At 40.1% G+C, this 16,260-nt stretch overlaps 1 protein-coding gene across 1 annotated transcript in view; it reads right to left on the bottom strand.

The window, feature by feature from the left end:
• Nucleotides 1-16,260, bottom strand: part of LOC132197624 (CCR4-NOT transcription complex subunit 6-like) — a 50,793-nt gene that overhangs the window by 32,768 nt on the left and 1,765 nt on the right. The window contains exons 3-4 of the mRNA XM_059621020.1: nucleotides 16,061-16,247; nucleotides 14,989-15,164 (exon numbers count right to left, since the gene is read on the bottom strand). Of these exons, the coding sequence (XP_059477003.1) occupies nucleotides 14,989-15,164; nucleotides 16,061-16,247 (363 nt within the window). The remainder of the gene's footprint in view (nucleotides 1-14,988; nucleotides 15,165-16,060; nucleotides 16,248-16,260) is intronic.

The raw sequence follows: 16,260 nt of genomic DNA, 5'->3' as shown, positions 1-16,260 counted from the left end.
TGAGCTGGAAAAAATTTGAAGCTGCAAAATCAACGACGAGGTCACTTCGGCCGCCGATCAAGGTCGGGCCCAAAAAACGCGGTTCCATTTTTCATTTTGAACGCTGAAATTGAGGCAAGGTCCTTCAATAATTAACAAAAAATGACCAGCAAGAAAAGTACTCGCTTGTTTAATTGGAAGAAGCCGGCCGATTTTTAATATGAAAGTGCCGCTAAATTGGAATTAATTTCAGGCTCATTTCCGCAGACGGCAGGTTTAGCACCGTTCGTTTTCCGTCGGCACGTCACCTGTCGGCCATCTGCTTTTCGGCCACCTGCAGTCTCTCATCAGCTGTTTTTCGATAGGTGGTCCCCTGAAAAGTGGAAGCGCCTCAGGTTGCTCGTGATCGCGCACAGAAATGGTAATGAAGAGCGATCTCTTCTGCCGGCAGGCCGAATTTCAGCTCTTTTCAAACGTTTGTCGCGTTAGAATGAAACAGAGGTACTTTTTGCAGACCCCGCTCGCTGCAATTATTGTTTGAATTGCGCCGCTTTCGTCGGCACGCAAACCTCAGACTCGGCTAGAAATCACTAGCTCTTTTTTCCGCAGACCGCACGCTTGCTTTTTATGTCCCGATCGGATTTTTCCACGTTTCAAGGGCGGGATTTGCTCTTCAAATGCGTCTCGAACGATAAGAAAAGATGTTTGCGTGCAGAAATGTCTAAATAATTATACACATATCTAATAGAAATATTCTAAATTTAATTGTAAGTACCGCAAAAGGATTTAAATAAACGAGTTTTCCCATCAAATTTTTGCTGTCTTCTCATAACTGTGAAAAATGAGAATAATTTTACATGAACAAGTCTTTAATTTACTTTTTAGAGGTTAATTATATGTAACATTCAGACTTTAAGTGAGCAAAAATGCTTGTTGTTTGTATTTGAAAAAGAAACATTGATATTTAAATACAATATATTTTCGATGCAATGATAAAAGTTAAACAAAAAGTATCAATATATTTAAGTAGCAAATTAAAATGTAATTTTGTATTATTTAATAACATTAAAATTTAATTTAAAATTAAAAATTTTTTCCAAAAGCGCACGTGTCGTTTTCGTCTGTGCGGTTTCCATATTCGCTCCTCCGTCCACAATCAACCGAGCGGTTTTTCAATTTGCCGAACTTGCGGTCGCGGATTTTTTTTCTCGCAGCTCCTCTTCCTTTTACTTTTCAGCATAAGACAGCAAAATCGCTTGCTTGCGGTTTGGCCGCGAAATTTACTGTTGCCAAAGAAGTGTTTTTGTTTTGCATGCGTGCGTGACGCGAATGGAAATGATTCGGAATCGACTCGGAAATTTCGGCTCGTACTTTGAAATTACATTGCAACAGCGATCGATCCAGGCGCATATAATCGTCGCTCATTACATAATGAGATATTTTAGTTGCGAATTGTTTAAGTGTTTTATTTGCGTCACGGCCGTGTGTTTATATGTTTGCGCGATCATAATGGCACCAGCAAAAGTGCGCGTAATTCATTTCAAAACACGCGCTTTTATAATTCCAAAGTGCTGCGTTGCGCCACTTTTATATTCGCACCGACTGACGAAAAAGTTATTTTTTATATTTCTTCGCAATCCATTGCGTTGATCAATGAAAATTTATGCCCGGTCCAACTTGACATGTGAAAATTGGCGGACCTCGCGCTTGCTGCCTAAAACAATTAAACGTCCGACGCAAAGCCTGTGATTACCAAATCACATCGAATTTACATCGACACATCCTGTTTCGACCTTCGATTTTCATTTTCTTTGGTTTTTTGCATCTTTTGAGAGAATTTTAAGTGTTTGTCTCCGCTTCACGCTTCCCCGAGTCGTAAATGTGACGCATAAATCGTGCGTGTTTATAACGCACACGATTGCCACAGACGTGTGAATTTTCGTCAAAAAACTATTCGTCAAAACGCGTATGTATGCTTCTCATTTGCATGCGGTGCCACCTTGACGGAGAATAAAAAAAATTGAGTTCCTTCTTGCGATTTGTCAAATTTGACAACGTTAATTACCACCGACGAGCACATATAAATAAAGAAAAATTGCGGCGCGCCGACCACTGCTTTTATTTATTGTTAGAAGTCGTTAAAATTATACGTTGCGCAAGACGTTCCAAGGTTGACGAGAGTAAAAACTGTTTCAAACAAACCCGCAGTTCTTCTCTTTGGGCCGCAATTGATTTTTCAAATCAGCTGCGGGAAAATTTATTTGTACTAAAAGTATAAAAATGTCTTGTGTGTAGATCCTGTTGTCAAGGTTGGTCCGCATTTTGGTATGAAATAAATTTGCATTTTTATTCAGAACTCGGTATGAAGCGCCGATAAAAATCTAGTTACTTTTCGATAAGGCCTAATAACTTCCTATTAAGGCTGGCGCGACTCTGAACCAAAGCTATAAAATCAGAGACATGAAGCAAGTGCCCTTTAAAAAAGGCGTGCAAGGGTTATTTTTCTGCAGTAAAATATGTGCGTTTGGGAGCCTTGCGACTTTGAAGAGCATAAAAAAGCAGTAATTTATATCAATGATTATAAAAACGTTAATTTTACAGCTGAGGCGATTAGTTGAGCGCTTTGTTTTTCTGACAGAAACATAAATAATTTATTTTTTTTATCTAAATTGACCAATTATTGTGTGCTTTAATATTTGGCTAGTAAAAAATCTACCAATGACAGTAAAATGTCGGTCGCTATTTTTTTTGCAAAATATTATTTAAAAAATTTTAGTTGTTATTTTTTACGTAAAATAATTAACTTTGTTTTAAAGTATACTTTACTGAGGCACTTTTGAAGCCACACATTTTTATAAGTCGCTGTTCGGCCGATTAATTTCTTAATTTAAAATTGAAAATATAGAAAAATCAAGTTTTATAAAGAAAATTAGTAAATAACAAATTAAGGAAATGAAATTTAAATTCATGAATTTAATCATCTGCCAAATCTCATTGAATTTTGACATTTTCCCCCCTAAGAGAACAAATAATTCAAATGAGCACAAATGGAGGCAGTGCGAGTGTGTCTTGTTCGATTAATATTCCCGAGTGCCCGCGGCAGATTTGCAGCACCTTGCGACACGGCGACGAGAGAAAACTCCATTCAATCAGACGCAGACGGACAATACACGGCTTATAATGCTGCAACAACGATCCGCGTCTCCTTGGAAGGCTCACGCGTGAGCGACGGTCCAAATGTCGCACTCGCTCGGTGGGTGAATAAAAAATGCAACGGGTTGCGGAACAAACACAATTAGCCAACGAGTAAATTCAAAACGGCCATTAAGAGCGTACGGAAAGCGGGCCACTTTTTTTGTGTGTCGTTCGAGGACGCATGTCGGAAGCAACCGTTTGCGAAATGTGTCTAATGCAGGCCTGGTACACATTTTCGGTGCGGCCGGTGATTTAATTTGCCGTAATTGGCGCATGGGAAAGGTTTATGAAATTGCTGGCGACGACAGACGCTGTGCATGTTCGCACAAAATGCGTGTCGTGCACCAGCTTGAAATTCAAATAGCCCAATGAATATTCAAACGCTCCTCACAATTACTTATTCATATGGTGTAGCAGCCTCAAATCGCACGTAGCTCTAAGGAAACTTCAAACAAATATTTTAAATTTATTTTTTGAACATTTTGGCATTTACTTACTGTACAGCGGTCTAGGTACTTAGCCAGATTGAGAGAACTTAACGTGAAATTCATTGTTTTTGTGCCTGTAAATCCCATTGTTGCTTGATGAAAATCGTCTACTATTAATTTTTAGTTTAAAATTTTATGAAATCAATAATAATAACACTTTTAACTTTACTTTGATTGAAAGTTTAATTGAATTTGAATGATTTTTCATAAGAAACTTTCTTTAACATAAGAAATTTTATCACAAAAATATATTTGTTAAAAATAATGCTAGATTGAGATAACTTGTCAGGAGGCCATTTTCCCGGCGGAATAGATATTTATCTGAACAGTATATTGATACATTTTTATGTGTTTTTATGGATAAATTTAGATAAATTTGATTTATAATTTTAAAATATCTCATCTTGTTCGCAAAATTTTCAATTCTTTTCTTTATAACTGACGTGGTATTTTTGTTTAATACGTTGCGGCACATTGAAAATCAAGAGTCATGTATTGATATTGGAGCTTCTTAGTTTTAATCGCCAGTCAAGAGGATTGATAATTATTACTTGGAAGATTATACGGGCTCAAGCTGTTTTCTTTTGAGAGAGCGGTAAAGCAGCTGGCGACCATACAGCTGGAGAAAACAGCAAACAAGCGCTCGGCGTGTAGGACCAAGGCTAATGAGCGAGCCTGAATGCCCTTTCAGCGAGCATCAGCGGGTCAAAGGGTGTGAAATAAGGAGAAATAATCGGCTCGAATAAATTTGCAAGACAAGAGCTCGCGGAGAAATGGTGCTGGAAATTCTCACATGCTGATTCCCACGGTTCGTTTTCTTCGTTTTGGCAAATTTCAGTCAAGTATCGCTTGTGAAAGGAGAATTGGAACATTGACGTTCATAATATGCTGTTTATGAAAAATAATCATCTGCAGAGATATTTCAATTAATTTTTATTTGAAATCATTATCTCCAAGTGTTAAGTGATAGTGCCTTTATAGCTCTCATCCTGCAAGTATGGAAAATATCATTTTTCAAAACAACTTCTTGCAATTACTTAAGCGCATCGCAAAGAATGAAATACCATTTTCAGTGCTGGACATATGAAACGCGAGACCACCTTCAACGCGATGCTTTGCTCATTAAAAGCTCCTTAAAAGCTTCTTTTAAGAGGTATCATCTGCGAAAGTATTAAAGATTATAGTGCATAATTACGAATGTTGCTGAATTGAGCGTTTTAATGAGTAAAAAATTATTATGGTCGCAGTTTTAAAAATAATCAACCTCTTGAAATCTGATTAAATATTTATACCTTTCATTTAACTTACAATTTAAAACTGAATGTGCCAATAACTTTATTGATGAGCATAAAAGATTTTTGGGGCTTCATCTTGTTCAGTTAAACTAAATAAAAACGTATTAATATTTTCCCCTCGCAGTGTGTAAATGGGATTCGCCCTTTGCTTTAATTCCTGGTCAATTTTTCCGCCCAAACATCCGCGATTTCTTCACCTGACGAGGATGAGCACGTCTCGTGAGCCGTCGTAAAAGCTGCGCCACACCCTCTGACTTCATTGATGTTGCTCATGCCCGCGATAAAGAATCGAAAACCAGCGACCGAGGTGGAAAAAGGGCAGCCGGTTCCGCTTGACTGCGCCTCGCGAGAATCGCCGCGCGCTCTTTAATTCGATCTTCGTCATTTGCGAGCAATTAGAATCGACACGGGCGAATTAATGGATCGGCCGCGTGCATCTTTCCGCGGGTGACGTCACCGCGGCTGGATTTCCGATAATCGCCAATCGAGTCACGCAGTTTTTCCATTAAAACTCTACCCGGCGCCGGATTAAATTCCAATTTGCGATTAAATCCCGACCCGTTTGCCCGGGGATTAATCGGGATAAGCTCTGCAGTTAGCGAGTTGAGACGCCCTCTGAAATCTCCAATTTTTTGTTGCTAGTCCAAGAAGGAAAGTTCTCTCGCCTGGCAGACGGCCAATTTTACTTTCATCTCGATCACTATGCGCTCGGCCAGTCATAGCCGCTTTTTGCTCAAAAGTAGTCGGAAAAGGAAAATATAATATCCAATTGCTTGGGCTTATCTGAGTGGCCTTTGAAGAAAATTGCCGTTCGCAGGCCAAAAGAGTGAGCGTGTTTGTGCAACGCTCTTCATCTTTATGGGTCAGTCTGGTTGCTTTTTTACAGGAAGTTGTGCAGAAAATCGTGCACCTCGTATAAAATTTTAGCTTTAAACGTAAAAAAAAGAGAGCGCGCGCTAAACCTGTTTAGCGGAGGAGCGAAACCAAATCGCGGCGGATCTCGCGACAAAATCTTATCAGCGAGCGCCCATTTCCAAGTCAAATTACCTGCAAATGAATTTCATTTTCCGCCACCGCATTCCGGCGGGCGAATCTCTCGTCGCAGGTGCTTCTCTATCTCGCAGGCCGATCTCTCTGCTTGCTTGGAAGCATTAATTTTCAAGACCCATTTGTGCATGATGGTACATGAGGAGGTACTTAACTAAGTAATTGATATTAATGACCGAATGTTCTGCCAAAATTATATTCACGCACCTCCTTCCAAAATTTATCTGACCTTAAAAAAACCATTAAAATTTCTCCTAACTTGACAAGTTCATTTGACAAATTAAAGTTCTTTGAAGTGCCAAGGCCAATGAAACCTTTAGATATTAATAAAAAAAGCAGAAAAAAACGAGTTGAAAAGTGGTTTAAGTGTATTTGGGGCAAGCTTGAAAAGTTTACTCCTAAAACCCCGTTGGTGCACCGTTGCACCTATTTACAGCAAGGCGGATGAAATCACCTTCCTGACGGCAGAAAATATAGAAAACACCTCTCCTGGCTGATGTAATAAATTTGTTGCTCGCCTGGTCATAATCACGAGTTAAATTGTTAATTAGCGTCAGGAGAGGAACGAAGTGAAGGAGGATCTTAAGAATAAGGAATTGTATATATAAATTTTGTACAGAATGAAAAGAGAAACCCGCTGGTTTGTTGTTATTACGGCACGGAAACGTTATCCAACCTGGATTTCGGTCGGCAAACAAAAATTATGATAATCATGTAATTTTGGGACAAAGGGAGTGTCATTTCGAATGAGAAAGAGCAGCATCGAGGCGATTGCTGCATTGTTTGCGTCGCACGCCCAACCTTTGAGTGACCCCTGGAAACGAGAGCCTCTTTTACCATTCAGCTCGTGCACGCGATTCCGTCGTTTGTTTGTGTTCCGCCTCAAATTCGGTCTTTAAAAAACTTATTTCCTTTCTTTCTTGTTGTGTTGAGACTGTTGAGAGAAATCCTGTCAAGTATATTGTATTATTGATATTATACTGATTGTGAGTAGAGACACAATGTAAAGAGAAGTTTGACCCTGTGGTCGGAAGAAAGTTGAAAAAGCTTAATTTAAAAATAAAATTACAATCAGCAGGTGCTCTTTGCACCTAGGATCGTGCAGCTGCTTGCTTTTTTAACTGTTCGCCGTGTCAAGATGCGAGATTCAAGTTGGAACGAAGTCTCAATACGTGGAAGCTAATGGATTCCCGGCTAGTCAGTGGTATAAATTAACGGAGGCAGGCCGTCTTAATTAAGTGGCCGGCGCGAGAAGAAAAGTGAAAATCACGCGGCGTGAGTTTCAAAATTCTTTTGTTGGGCGAATTTTATATTTAATGGTAAATTGCGTTTAACGCGTTCGAAGAAAAGGAAATGATTTACTTTAATAATTTTTAAATTCAATTCCACGAAAGTTTTAGTAAATAATTTTCCTCTTGCGTTCATTGAACTTGAAAAATAATCAACATCTCTAATTTAAGTGTAGAGTCATGATTTTTCCTTAAAGTCAAGTCTATAAAGAGAAATTTCGTTGGGCCGGGAAATTTCCCCTGGGGCTCGCCGCGAATAATTGCGACAAGCGATGCGTGCGATTTTAGTATTCGTGGGAGGCGACGTGTCGCAGGTGGTTGTTTCATTTTTCCGGTCGACGCTCGCGTCGTGAATTTTGATTGTCGCTTATCGCGCATCGTCCGAGCGACCTCAGGCAAAGGTCGTTGCTTTCCTTTTCGAGCGCGGACGAAATGCAAAAGTAGCCGCGGCCAAAATCTCAGCCAACCACTTGCGGTTCATCACACCCACTTTCGATCTCCAGCCGCACCAAAAACTGAAAAACTAATCTGAAATAAACTAGCATCAGTTTAAGCGTGGACGGAATGGATAAAGACCTTTTCTTCAAACAGAAATGTTAAGCTGACTTTCAACTAAAACCTTTAGTTGAGCTTTGAGCTTCAAATAATGCGTTTTAATTGATTTTTAGTTATAAGGAATAAACTCAACATTTATTGAAACTAAAGCCAAGAAATCCTGTGACTTAATTGCAATTAAATAACTCAACGTTTTATTCGCTATGAATAAAAATGCGGCGTTAGTCTAGACAACATGAGCGAAAACACCTGGACGAATACTTTATTTTGCGTTATTATGCGAGTATTTTATTCTATATTTTTCACTTTTCCTCTCATTTTTATCTGTTGCAAACTTATATTATTTTTTCGTCTCAAATTGAGCCCCTACAAGGAAATAATATAAGCACTAATGAAGAAAATTTAAAACAACTAAACTAATAAGTGAAAGCAACTAAAAATACGTTGCAATGTTTTGTAAAATCAACTAAAACCGTTTAAAAGATTTAGTTGTGGCAATTGAAAATGTGAGTTAAATTTCGACTAAATAATTTAGTCGTAATGAATAACCATTTCAGTTAGACCACAAATGACTAAAACCTTTAGTTGCAAAAACTTAATTTTAGTTCGAACTTAAAACAACTAATTAATTCTACCAGTAAAGAACTCAATATTTAATGAGAAAATTGTGTGAAAAATAAGAACATTTATTTTTGGTTGGAGAAGATTTAAAGGTTTCAAAGAGAGATTTTCGCCTTTGGTTGAGAAAGCAAATTTCGTGAACGGGATCGCGCGAGAGTCGTTTGCATGCAGTGGAAATTTCACTTGGATTATGAGCGCCGAAATGAAAGAGCGGTGAAATAAATGCAATTAATGCGCGCCGCCGACTTGCTTGGGAAAGCAAAGAAGCTCCGGGTCAGAGGCAGGAAACTCGTTCGTTTGGTGAAAGCTCTGAAGCCTCCTCTGATCGCGCTGTGGCGACGACGGTGGAAAAAATTCGTGCCGTATTTATTTTTTCAATGTTTCTGTTTATGTAAAAAAAAATCGCATTTGCACAGTAATTGAGTTTTTTTATTATTTATTTTTTCGATGACATCATCACAGTCGTGCCATAAAAAGCTAAACGGAGTCAGTTCTTGAAACGATTTACTTCAGCTCTAAAAACTAATGAAATGAAATACAAGTAAAAAAGAGAAGCACTCAAAATACAAACAAACAAACTTGTCTAAAGCTACAAACTGATCGAGTCGCACGAAAAGTTCAAAAGGATCTTCAATGGCTTGCTTTTTCTCTTCCTGCTCGAATTTACTCAAAATTCGGTGATTTATTTTTGATTAAACACTTAATCATGTATGTTAATTCGTATTTACACGATATGTTTACAAAATTTACAAGCTTTTCGTACCGATTTAGTCTGAACACATAACATTAAAATTTTGCAGAAAAGAGGAATTATATATTTGTTTACTATATTATTCTTTGCTTTTGCTGCGTGGGAACAAATCATGGTTAAGATATAATGACACGGTATACAGGAATCGAAAAGCAAAGAAAGCATCATCAAGGGCCCGCGTGCATAATTGGTGGGAGTGAAATAAATTAATATACTGCGTCGGGGCCCAATTTTCCCTAGGCCAAAAAAGCGAGCGTCTCGAAATGACAAAAAGAAACAGAGACAGAGAAGGGTTGTGCGCCTCCCTGGAGGAGAAAAGGAAAATGTAAACACCCTCGCTGGATTCCCCAGCGCAGAAAAACCTACGAAAAACCAACCGACCGACACCGCCAGAAAAATGGGAAACCCGCATGATCGAATCCACCCACAGTTATTTGCGCTACAAATGAGTGAACATTCTTATCAGTTTTGTTTTGCCACGAGATCTTTGCTCATTTGATAGTTGTTTGTAGAGCAGCGAAATAATTTAAAATAAAAATTAGAACATGATCGGAGGACATCAATTAATTTCACCGCGCTCATAGTTACAGCTGCTTTCAATTTAGCTTTTTTTTTATATAAAAATAAATTCACAAATCAGACTTTGTCTGCTATCATTTCGTTTTTTAAGCAGTTGGGAAGGATGTCAGTGTGCCAATTTTCAAATATTTTTGAATGACCTAAAATTTGGTTTACTTTTTTCCGACAAACTTTCATCCTTCCGGCTTGCATTGCAAATAGGTTAATTTTCCAAAATTCCACACTCGACACGATTGCGAACCAAATAAACTTGTCTATTTATCAGGGCACCGCATTCAAAAAATCTGTTTTTCAAGTCACTCCTCGTTCACGGGTGGTTTCCAACTGAAGAACTTGATCTCAATGTCCCGGTGACCGTTGAGCGAGGTCACGATCTCCGAGGTCACCTCCAGCGCGTTGTAGTCCTGGACAACGGGGGTGGCGATTACCTTTTGCGGCTTTGGAGGCGGCAAGGGCGGGGGCGGCGAGTGGCACAACCGCTCCACATCAAAAATCAGTCCGGCCGGATCACAAAAGTGGCACTGGCACAGCGCGGGGCCCCCTTCGGAGCCCAGACAGGGGCTCCTCGGCCTCTCAGGAGCCTTCGGCGGCGGCGGCGGCCGCCGCTGCCGCATTTTGTCCAGCTGGTCGTAGCACAAGGGCACGTACGGCTGCAGCGTGACGATGGGACCCTGCGAGGGCGGCGGACTGCCCTGCGGAGGGCCCGGTTCGCCCCCCGAAGGCTTGCGCTCCTTCTTTCTGCGTTTCCGCGGCTTGATGATGCGCGGCAGACTGTTCTCTGAGTGGCCGCTCTCGTCCGAGGCCACGGAGGCCGCGTCCGAAGCCGGCGGCGACTTGGGCGGCTCTTTTCTCTGCACGGGGTGGCCCTGCGAGCGTTGCGGGGGCGGCATGCCCTTGCGGTAGGGCGCTTGGAGGATGAGCGGAGCGCCCTGGGTGTGAATGGCGAGTCTCGAAAGAGGGCTCCGCGGCTGTTGGGGCTCCTTGGCGGGGCCTCTGGGGCCCATCGATATCAGGGGCCATCCGTTGTAGTGCTGCTTGGGGCCGTGCTTGCGGGCCGTGGCCGAGATGAGGCACGATCCGAGGTACCGCTCCACCGGCAGCCCATTCGGGCCCATCTTTTTCAGGTCGCTCTTCGTAAGTTCGCCGCGTTCACCAAACCATTGCTGTGTGCGCGACCGGTTCGGACGCCACCAAACACCAGACTGACTTGCTCGCGACGAGCAGAGGATTGCTTCGGCGGTGGGACGACGCGAGCGCCACCGCGCGGCCGCCTTACTGCCCCACTTACCTGCTTCTCGCAATTGAAACAATAACCGTCCTCCGTCTGCAAAAAATTGCCCGCAACGGGAAAAACTGCTACCGACTTGTCAAATGGCAATTCATTTCTCTTTGTTCAATTTCAGGTACGTATACACGAGTGGCAAACAGAGGCACCGGATTTAAACTGGCCCACGGTTTGAGTTTCCGATGGTAATAATTGGTGCTAATTTGCCGAAAGCTGTAGTTCAAGCCCTACGGGACGGCGACCTGAAACCTCACTTTAAATCTCTTGCAGTCAAATTGGAAATTTAGTTTGCGCATTATTTTCACAGGGGAAACCCTTCATAAGTTTACTTCCCAAATCAATTTCAATTCTCTTCCACATTAAATCAAAATTGCAAAATTTTCAAAATTATACAATTTTATTAAACAAATTTTTTTATGAACGGTTATATTATTACATTTGAGAATTTAAGATTATTTCCATTTTTTTCCAGCCCCTGACTTTCATATATTCAATTTGAAAGTGTACAAATAAATATGAATTATTTCACTTTGAGCTATATTTATAATGGAACATCACTAACTGTTACTTGTTAGTAAAGTTTTGATTTGTTAAGCATTCAGAAACCCTATAATTTCGTCTTCAATAAAAAAACCTGATTTACCACCTTAATTAAACAAGTTCTATTTTGGTCCCATCATTAATCTGGAAATTCAAAATCGGATGCTCTGGTCGTGGGTGACCTCGATTTGCGGCAGTGTGGGTCAATGGGAGACGCGTTGCTCGCGAGGAAGAGAAAGAGAGAGAAAGAGGAACAGGATCCCTTTATTATATTTTACTTTTGCTTCTCCCAAGTGGCACACGCACTCTGATCGCCCATCGTGCATGAATAATACACCGCGCCGAGAGAGCTCAAAGTCTGCGGCTCGGAGAAAGAATAATTGTGAATCATCATCTTTGGAGAGATCAGATATTGGAGATAACTGAAATTTATTGGAATGACCTTTCGCGGTCAAGCAGGAGGTTTATTGAAATGTGGCCGTGATATTTTTTTCTTTCAGACTATTGGTTTACTTTCTACAGTCATCAATAAATTTCTTCTAAGAAAATTAAAAAAAAATAATAATAATTATAAAAAACCTTGAAATCTTATTGTGGCGGATGATTCCATGTTTCCCTTCCAGATTTTTTTTTTATCTCAATTTAAAATTTTTGAGTAGCAATATGAAGACTTTAACAACCAACGCATAGGAATAAAAAGAGAATAAGCGAAAACAGGTTGCCTCTAACAAATTCAAAGTGCTAGTACTGAATCAAGAATACTTTTCCCAGTCTTTAGCCTTAATTAGACATGAGCGTCTAATATCACTGGGGCGCTTTAGAAAACGAGAAAACCGTTCGCCGACGCCAGCAATTATTATGCACCGCGTTGGACAAAAGTGGAATAGAAGAAAGTAAACCACGGCAGAGAAAAGTGTCGCATCGAGAGTAAGAAGATGATGATTTTCTTTATCGCGATCGGGGCCACGGAAGAGATGCAAAGTAAGTGGCGCACGAGAGAGGAGGGAGGGAGGGGGAGCCGAGGGCCACTTGTTGTCTTGTCGTAGGAGTTTCCATTTAGCCCACTTTGCTTTTGAGCAAGAGCTTTCTTCTTTCTACACCTCAAGACAAATTTCTATAAAGACTCGTTCAAAGACACGGACGGAATTGGATTATTGGAACGATTTTTCATATCTGTCGCGCGAGTTGACAAAACACTTAGGGGATTTGGTATAGGCCTTGTTTTGTGTGACGCGCACGTAAACAAACGTGATTGATCGAACAAAAAGAGAACCTAGCAAATCTATTTTATATAAACAGAAGCTTAGTTTTTTTTAACCTCCCATCATTAATCTTTGGTTCTAGATTTTTTTTAATGCTTGCCTCTCAGATAACCTAAAAGTAAAAGCAACGGGACTGTAAGCAAATATATTCAGACAAAAACTGTGCACTTTAATGCTTAATAAATTTAATTTTTTGCTTCGACTATTCGCCAGGGTCATAATCCTTATCAAAATTCAACGGCATCGTTTTACTGCACAACAATCGCAACAAATGCATTTATGTTTTTGCCGTTTTCTGCGTTATCGCGTATTTACAAGCATTTCACGGCCACGCGCACGCAAAGCAAACTGCGAATAGCATATTTGCTTTTCCATGAAATTATCGTGGAGGCCAGTTTTTATCTCTCTACTCCTTTTGCCATTTATTCTGTTTATTTGTTCTGCCGTACAAATTCAGTCAAGGCGAACATAGCACGCGCGAAACGATTAGTCAGCGGTCCAATCAAAGGATTTTCATAATTTCCTAAATTAGGTGCAATTAATGCACGCCGCGGAACAATTAAAGCTATATTCGTTTCTTATACTTTCTACGGCACGCGAAATTCGAAAGGGCCGCTCACGTCGGTTCTTTGCACCTAAATTTTTTAGGGTTGGACGCGCACGTCCGAGAGTCCGTTGCAAGGGGAGCACCCGTTTTGATTAATTTTATTTGCTTGCCTGACCGGCCGGCAACAATAAATAATAAAATGGAAAAGCTCGCCAAGGCCAAATTCTATCACGCTTTGTTTTGTTTGCGTCGCCGTAAATTTGTGCAAACGCCGGTGTGCATATCAATGACCACTTGCAATACTTTATGCCGTTTGCGAAAAACTCCTCTTCCTGGAATCGCAGTTTGGCAGATTTTTTTCCTGCAGTTTCCTCCATCAGAAGTCAAGAAACCTCAATCATGACCGCGGAATTTCTATGAAGAAGCCGCCTCGATTCTCCGGTCAACCGAGCCAGTTTTTCACAGAAACTTTCGGCAGCACTCGGAATAGAAATTTTTCAGATTCTCCGGTGTATGAGCGCACCCGAGCTAATTTTTTGGCCAAACATAAAATGATCGTGTCCGTCCGGCTGGGTGACTTTGAGGCGTCCATCTCGCAAGCCACTCACGTCCAAGGCCGCGTTTCAAACAATGCCTGCGCCCATTAAAATGAAAATAAACGCGCTCGCCAAAAGAAGAACGGCTCGCGAAATGTAGTGTAAAATAATAACACAACCACAATAATAATAATAACGTCTCTTTCTTGCAAACAACGCGAAACTCGCGATTGGGCGATCAACACAATGACGAATTAAAATAAGAATGCGTTCAAACGTCTCTGCGGCGGCGTCCCTTTGATAATATCATTCAAGGAAATCGTTGATTGATTGTTTAGCACTTTTCAATGCATTATTTAACAGCCAATAAAAAATAAAACCAACTTTTCAGCTTTAAGTATACAAGAGACGTTTAAAATTTAAATTTCATGGTTTCCGAATGTCACCCTTTTACAGACAATAAATGATTATTCAAAATTTATGTGCGTGCGTGTTTGTAGATATTCCATTTTGAATTTAGTGATTTGTTTGCGGTCGCCAGGCAGTCTGGTTATGCTGCGGGCACGCAACGTAAAAGAAATTCCCATCTTCCACACGCACATCGCTTTTCAAACAATGAGGCAATGGAAACTAAAAAAACGCGCGCTTTGAAATAGATTTTCCAACTCAACACGCCATCAGGTTCCCCAGCCTTCGAACGATAATTTGCGTTTCCGGAGTTGCATTTTTTTCATATAGTTTAAACAGACTGTGATCATTTCAGATAATAATCGAGCCAACAATGGAGCTCTCTTCCTCCTTTTCAATGCTGGAAGGAGACTACTTTCTACTTCTTGCTCATTTCTTTGCCAACGAGCTTGGCTCCGCCACCTGTGGCACGAACCGATAACTAACACGGGCGATTTAATAATTTGCGTATTGGTTTTGTGCAATTGCGCAACTATTCATGAACAAAAGCTGATTGACGCACGAATGACGGATTGGGAAATTAGTATAGAGAACAATGGTGCTCATCCTACCTTGCAAGTTGTCCATCATGTAGGTGAGCAGCTTGTGGGTGCCGTTGGGCTCCATGTAGAGAGACATGATCTCCTTGGTCAATGGGTTCCCCTTCAGACCAAGCACCTGAAGTTTGAACAGTTTGCCCAGTTCGTAGGGCAGAACACGGAGGAAGTTATTGTTTAGCAGCAACTCCCTGAAAAACATAATCATTAGTAATTTACATTATAAATATTTCAATTATCAATAATAATAATAGTTACTTCTAAATAAAAAGAGCATTGTTTACAACATACTTGAGATTAGATTTTTCTCTCACAATGAGAAAGGCACTACACAAAATACATAGATATTATTCAATGGAGAATAAAAAATACATAATATATAATGTTTTTTAAATTGAAAAAAAGCAGTTCCTTGATGGGTTTTGTGATTCTTGATTTTTTTGTAGGAAAAACAATACCCTGCCCTATTTTCCTACATACCAATATTTTACTCCCAAAATCGATTGTGGAACTGCTAATTTTCAATCCCATCAACTGCCATCAACATGAATAAATAATTATTCAAAATAAAAATAACCATTAAATTCAGTAAATATTTGAAAAAAAAAATTAAGATGCATATCATAATAAATTGAAGTTATTATTTTAAATATTTAGCTCATTTTATAACACAAATAAAAAAGTATCTTCAAAAGATGGATTATAATAATTATAAAAGTTCAGCTGAAAGAATTTAGATGACATTTTTCTAAATTGAGTCTGTGTCGGCTTGCACACTGTTTCTTTGCAATGTTACGACTTCACAGCCCAAAACTAACAAACTTGGCTTACAGCATGTGAATGACACGTCCTTGCCAATCACCGTTTCAAAGTCAGAATGCAAAAGGTTTTGCCAAGAAATCAGGATTAGGCGTAAAATCTAAATTTACTTGAGATGTTGAAACTTGGCATAATTTTCAAGAATTTGGAGAAAATTAGCCTTCATGTTGACCCTGGTTAGTGGCACAACCAAAATATAGAAACACTTAAAAAAAGGTGCCAAAACAAACCTAGTCACATTTTACAACAAAAAGGCAAAGATGCGAACCTGAGAAGGATGAGGTCGCCAAGCTCAGCTGGCAGACTGCGAAGTTTATTGCTGGAGAGGTCGAGATGTCTCAGGTTGACCAAGTTGCATATTTCGCCGGGTATGCGCGTCAGGCTGTTGTCATTCAGGTACAACGTTGTCAAATGCGAGAGTTCCCACAGCTGCGGACTCAGATTGCGAATAGTCCCTGCAACGACAAA

This window comes from Neocloeon triangulifer, unplaced genomic scaffold, assembly GCF_031216515.1.
Source record: "Neocloeon triangulifer isolate White Clay Creek 2 clone unplaced genomic scaffold, ASM3121651v1 ptg000012l, whole genome shotgun sequence".
Taxonomy (NCBI): Eukaryota; Metazoa; Arthropoda; class Insecta; order Ephemeroptera; family Baetidae; genus Neocloeon; species Neocloeon triangulifer.
This window is presented reverse-complemented; position numbering and strand designations above follow the sequence as displayed.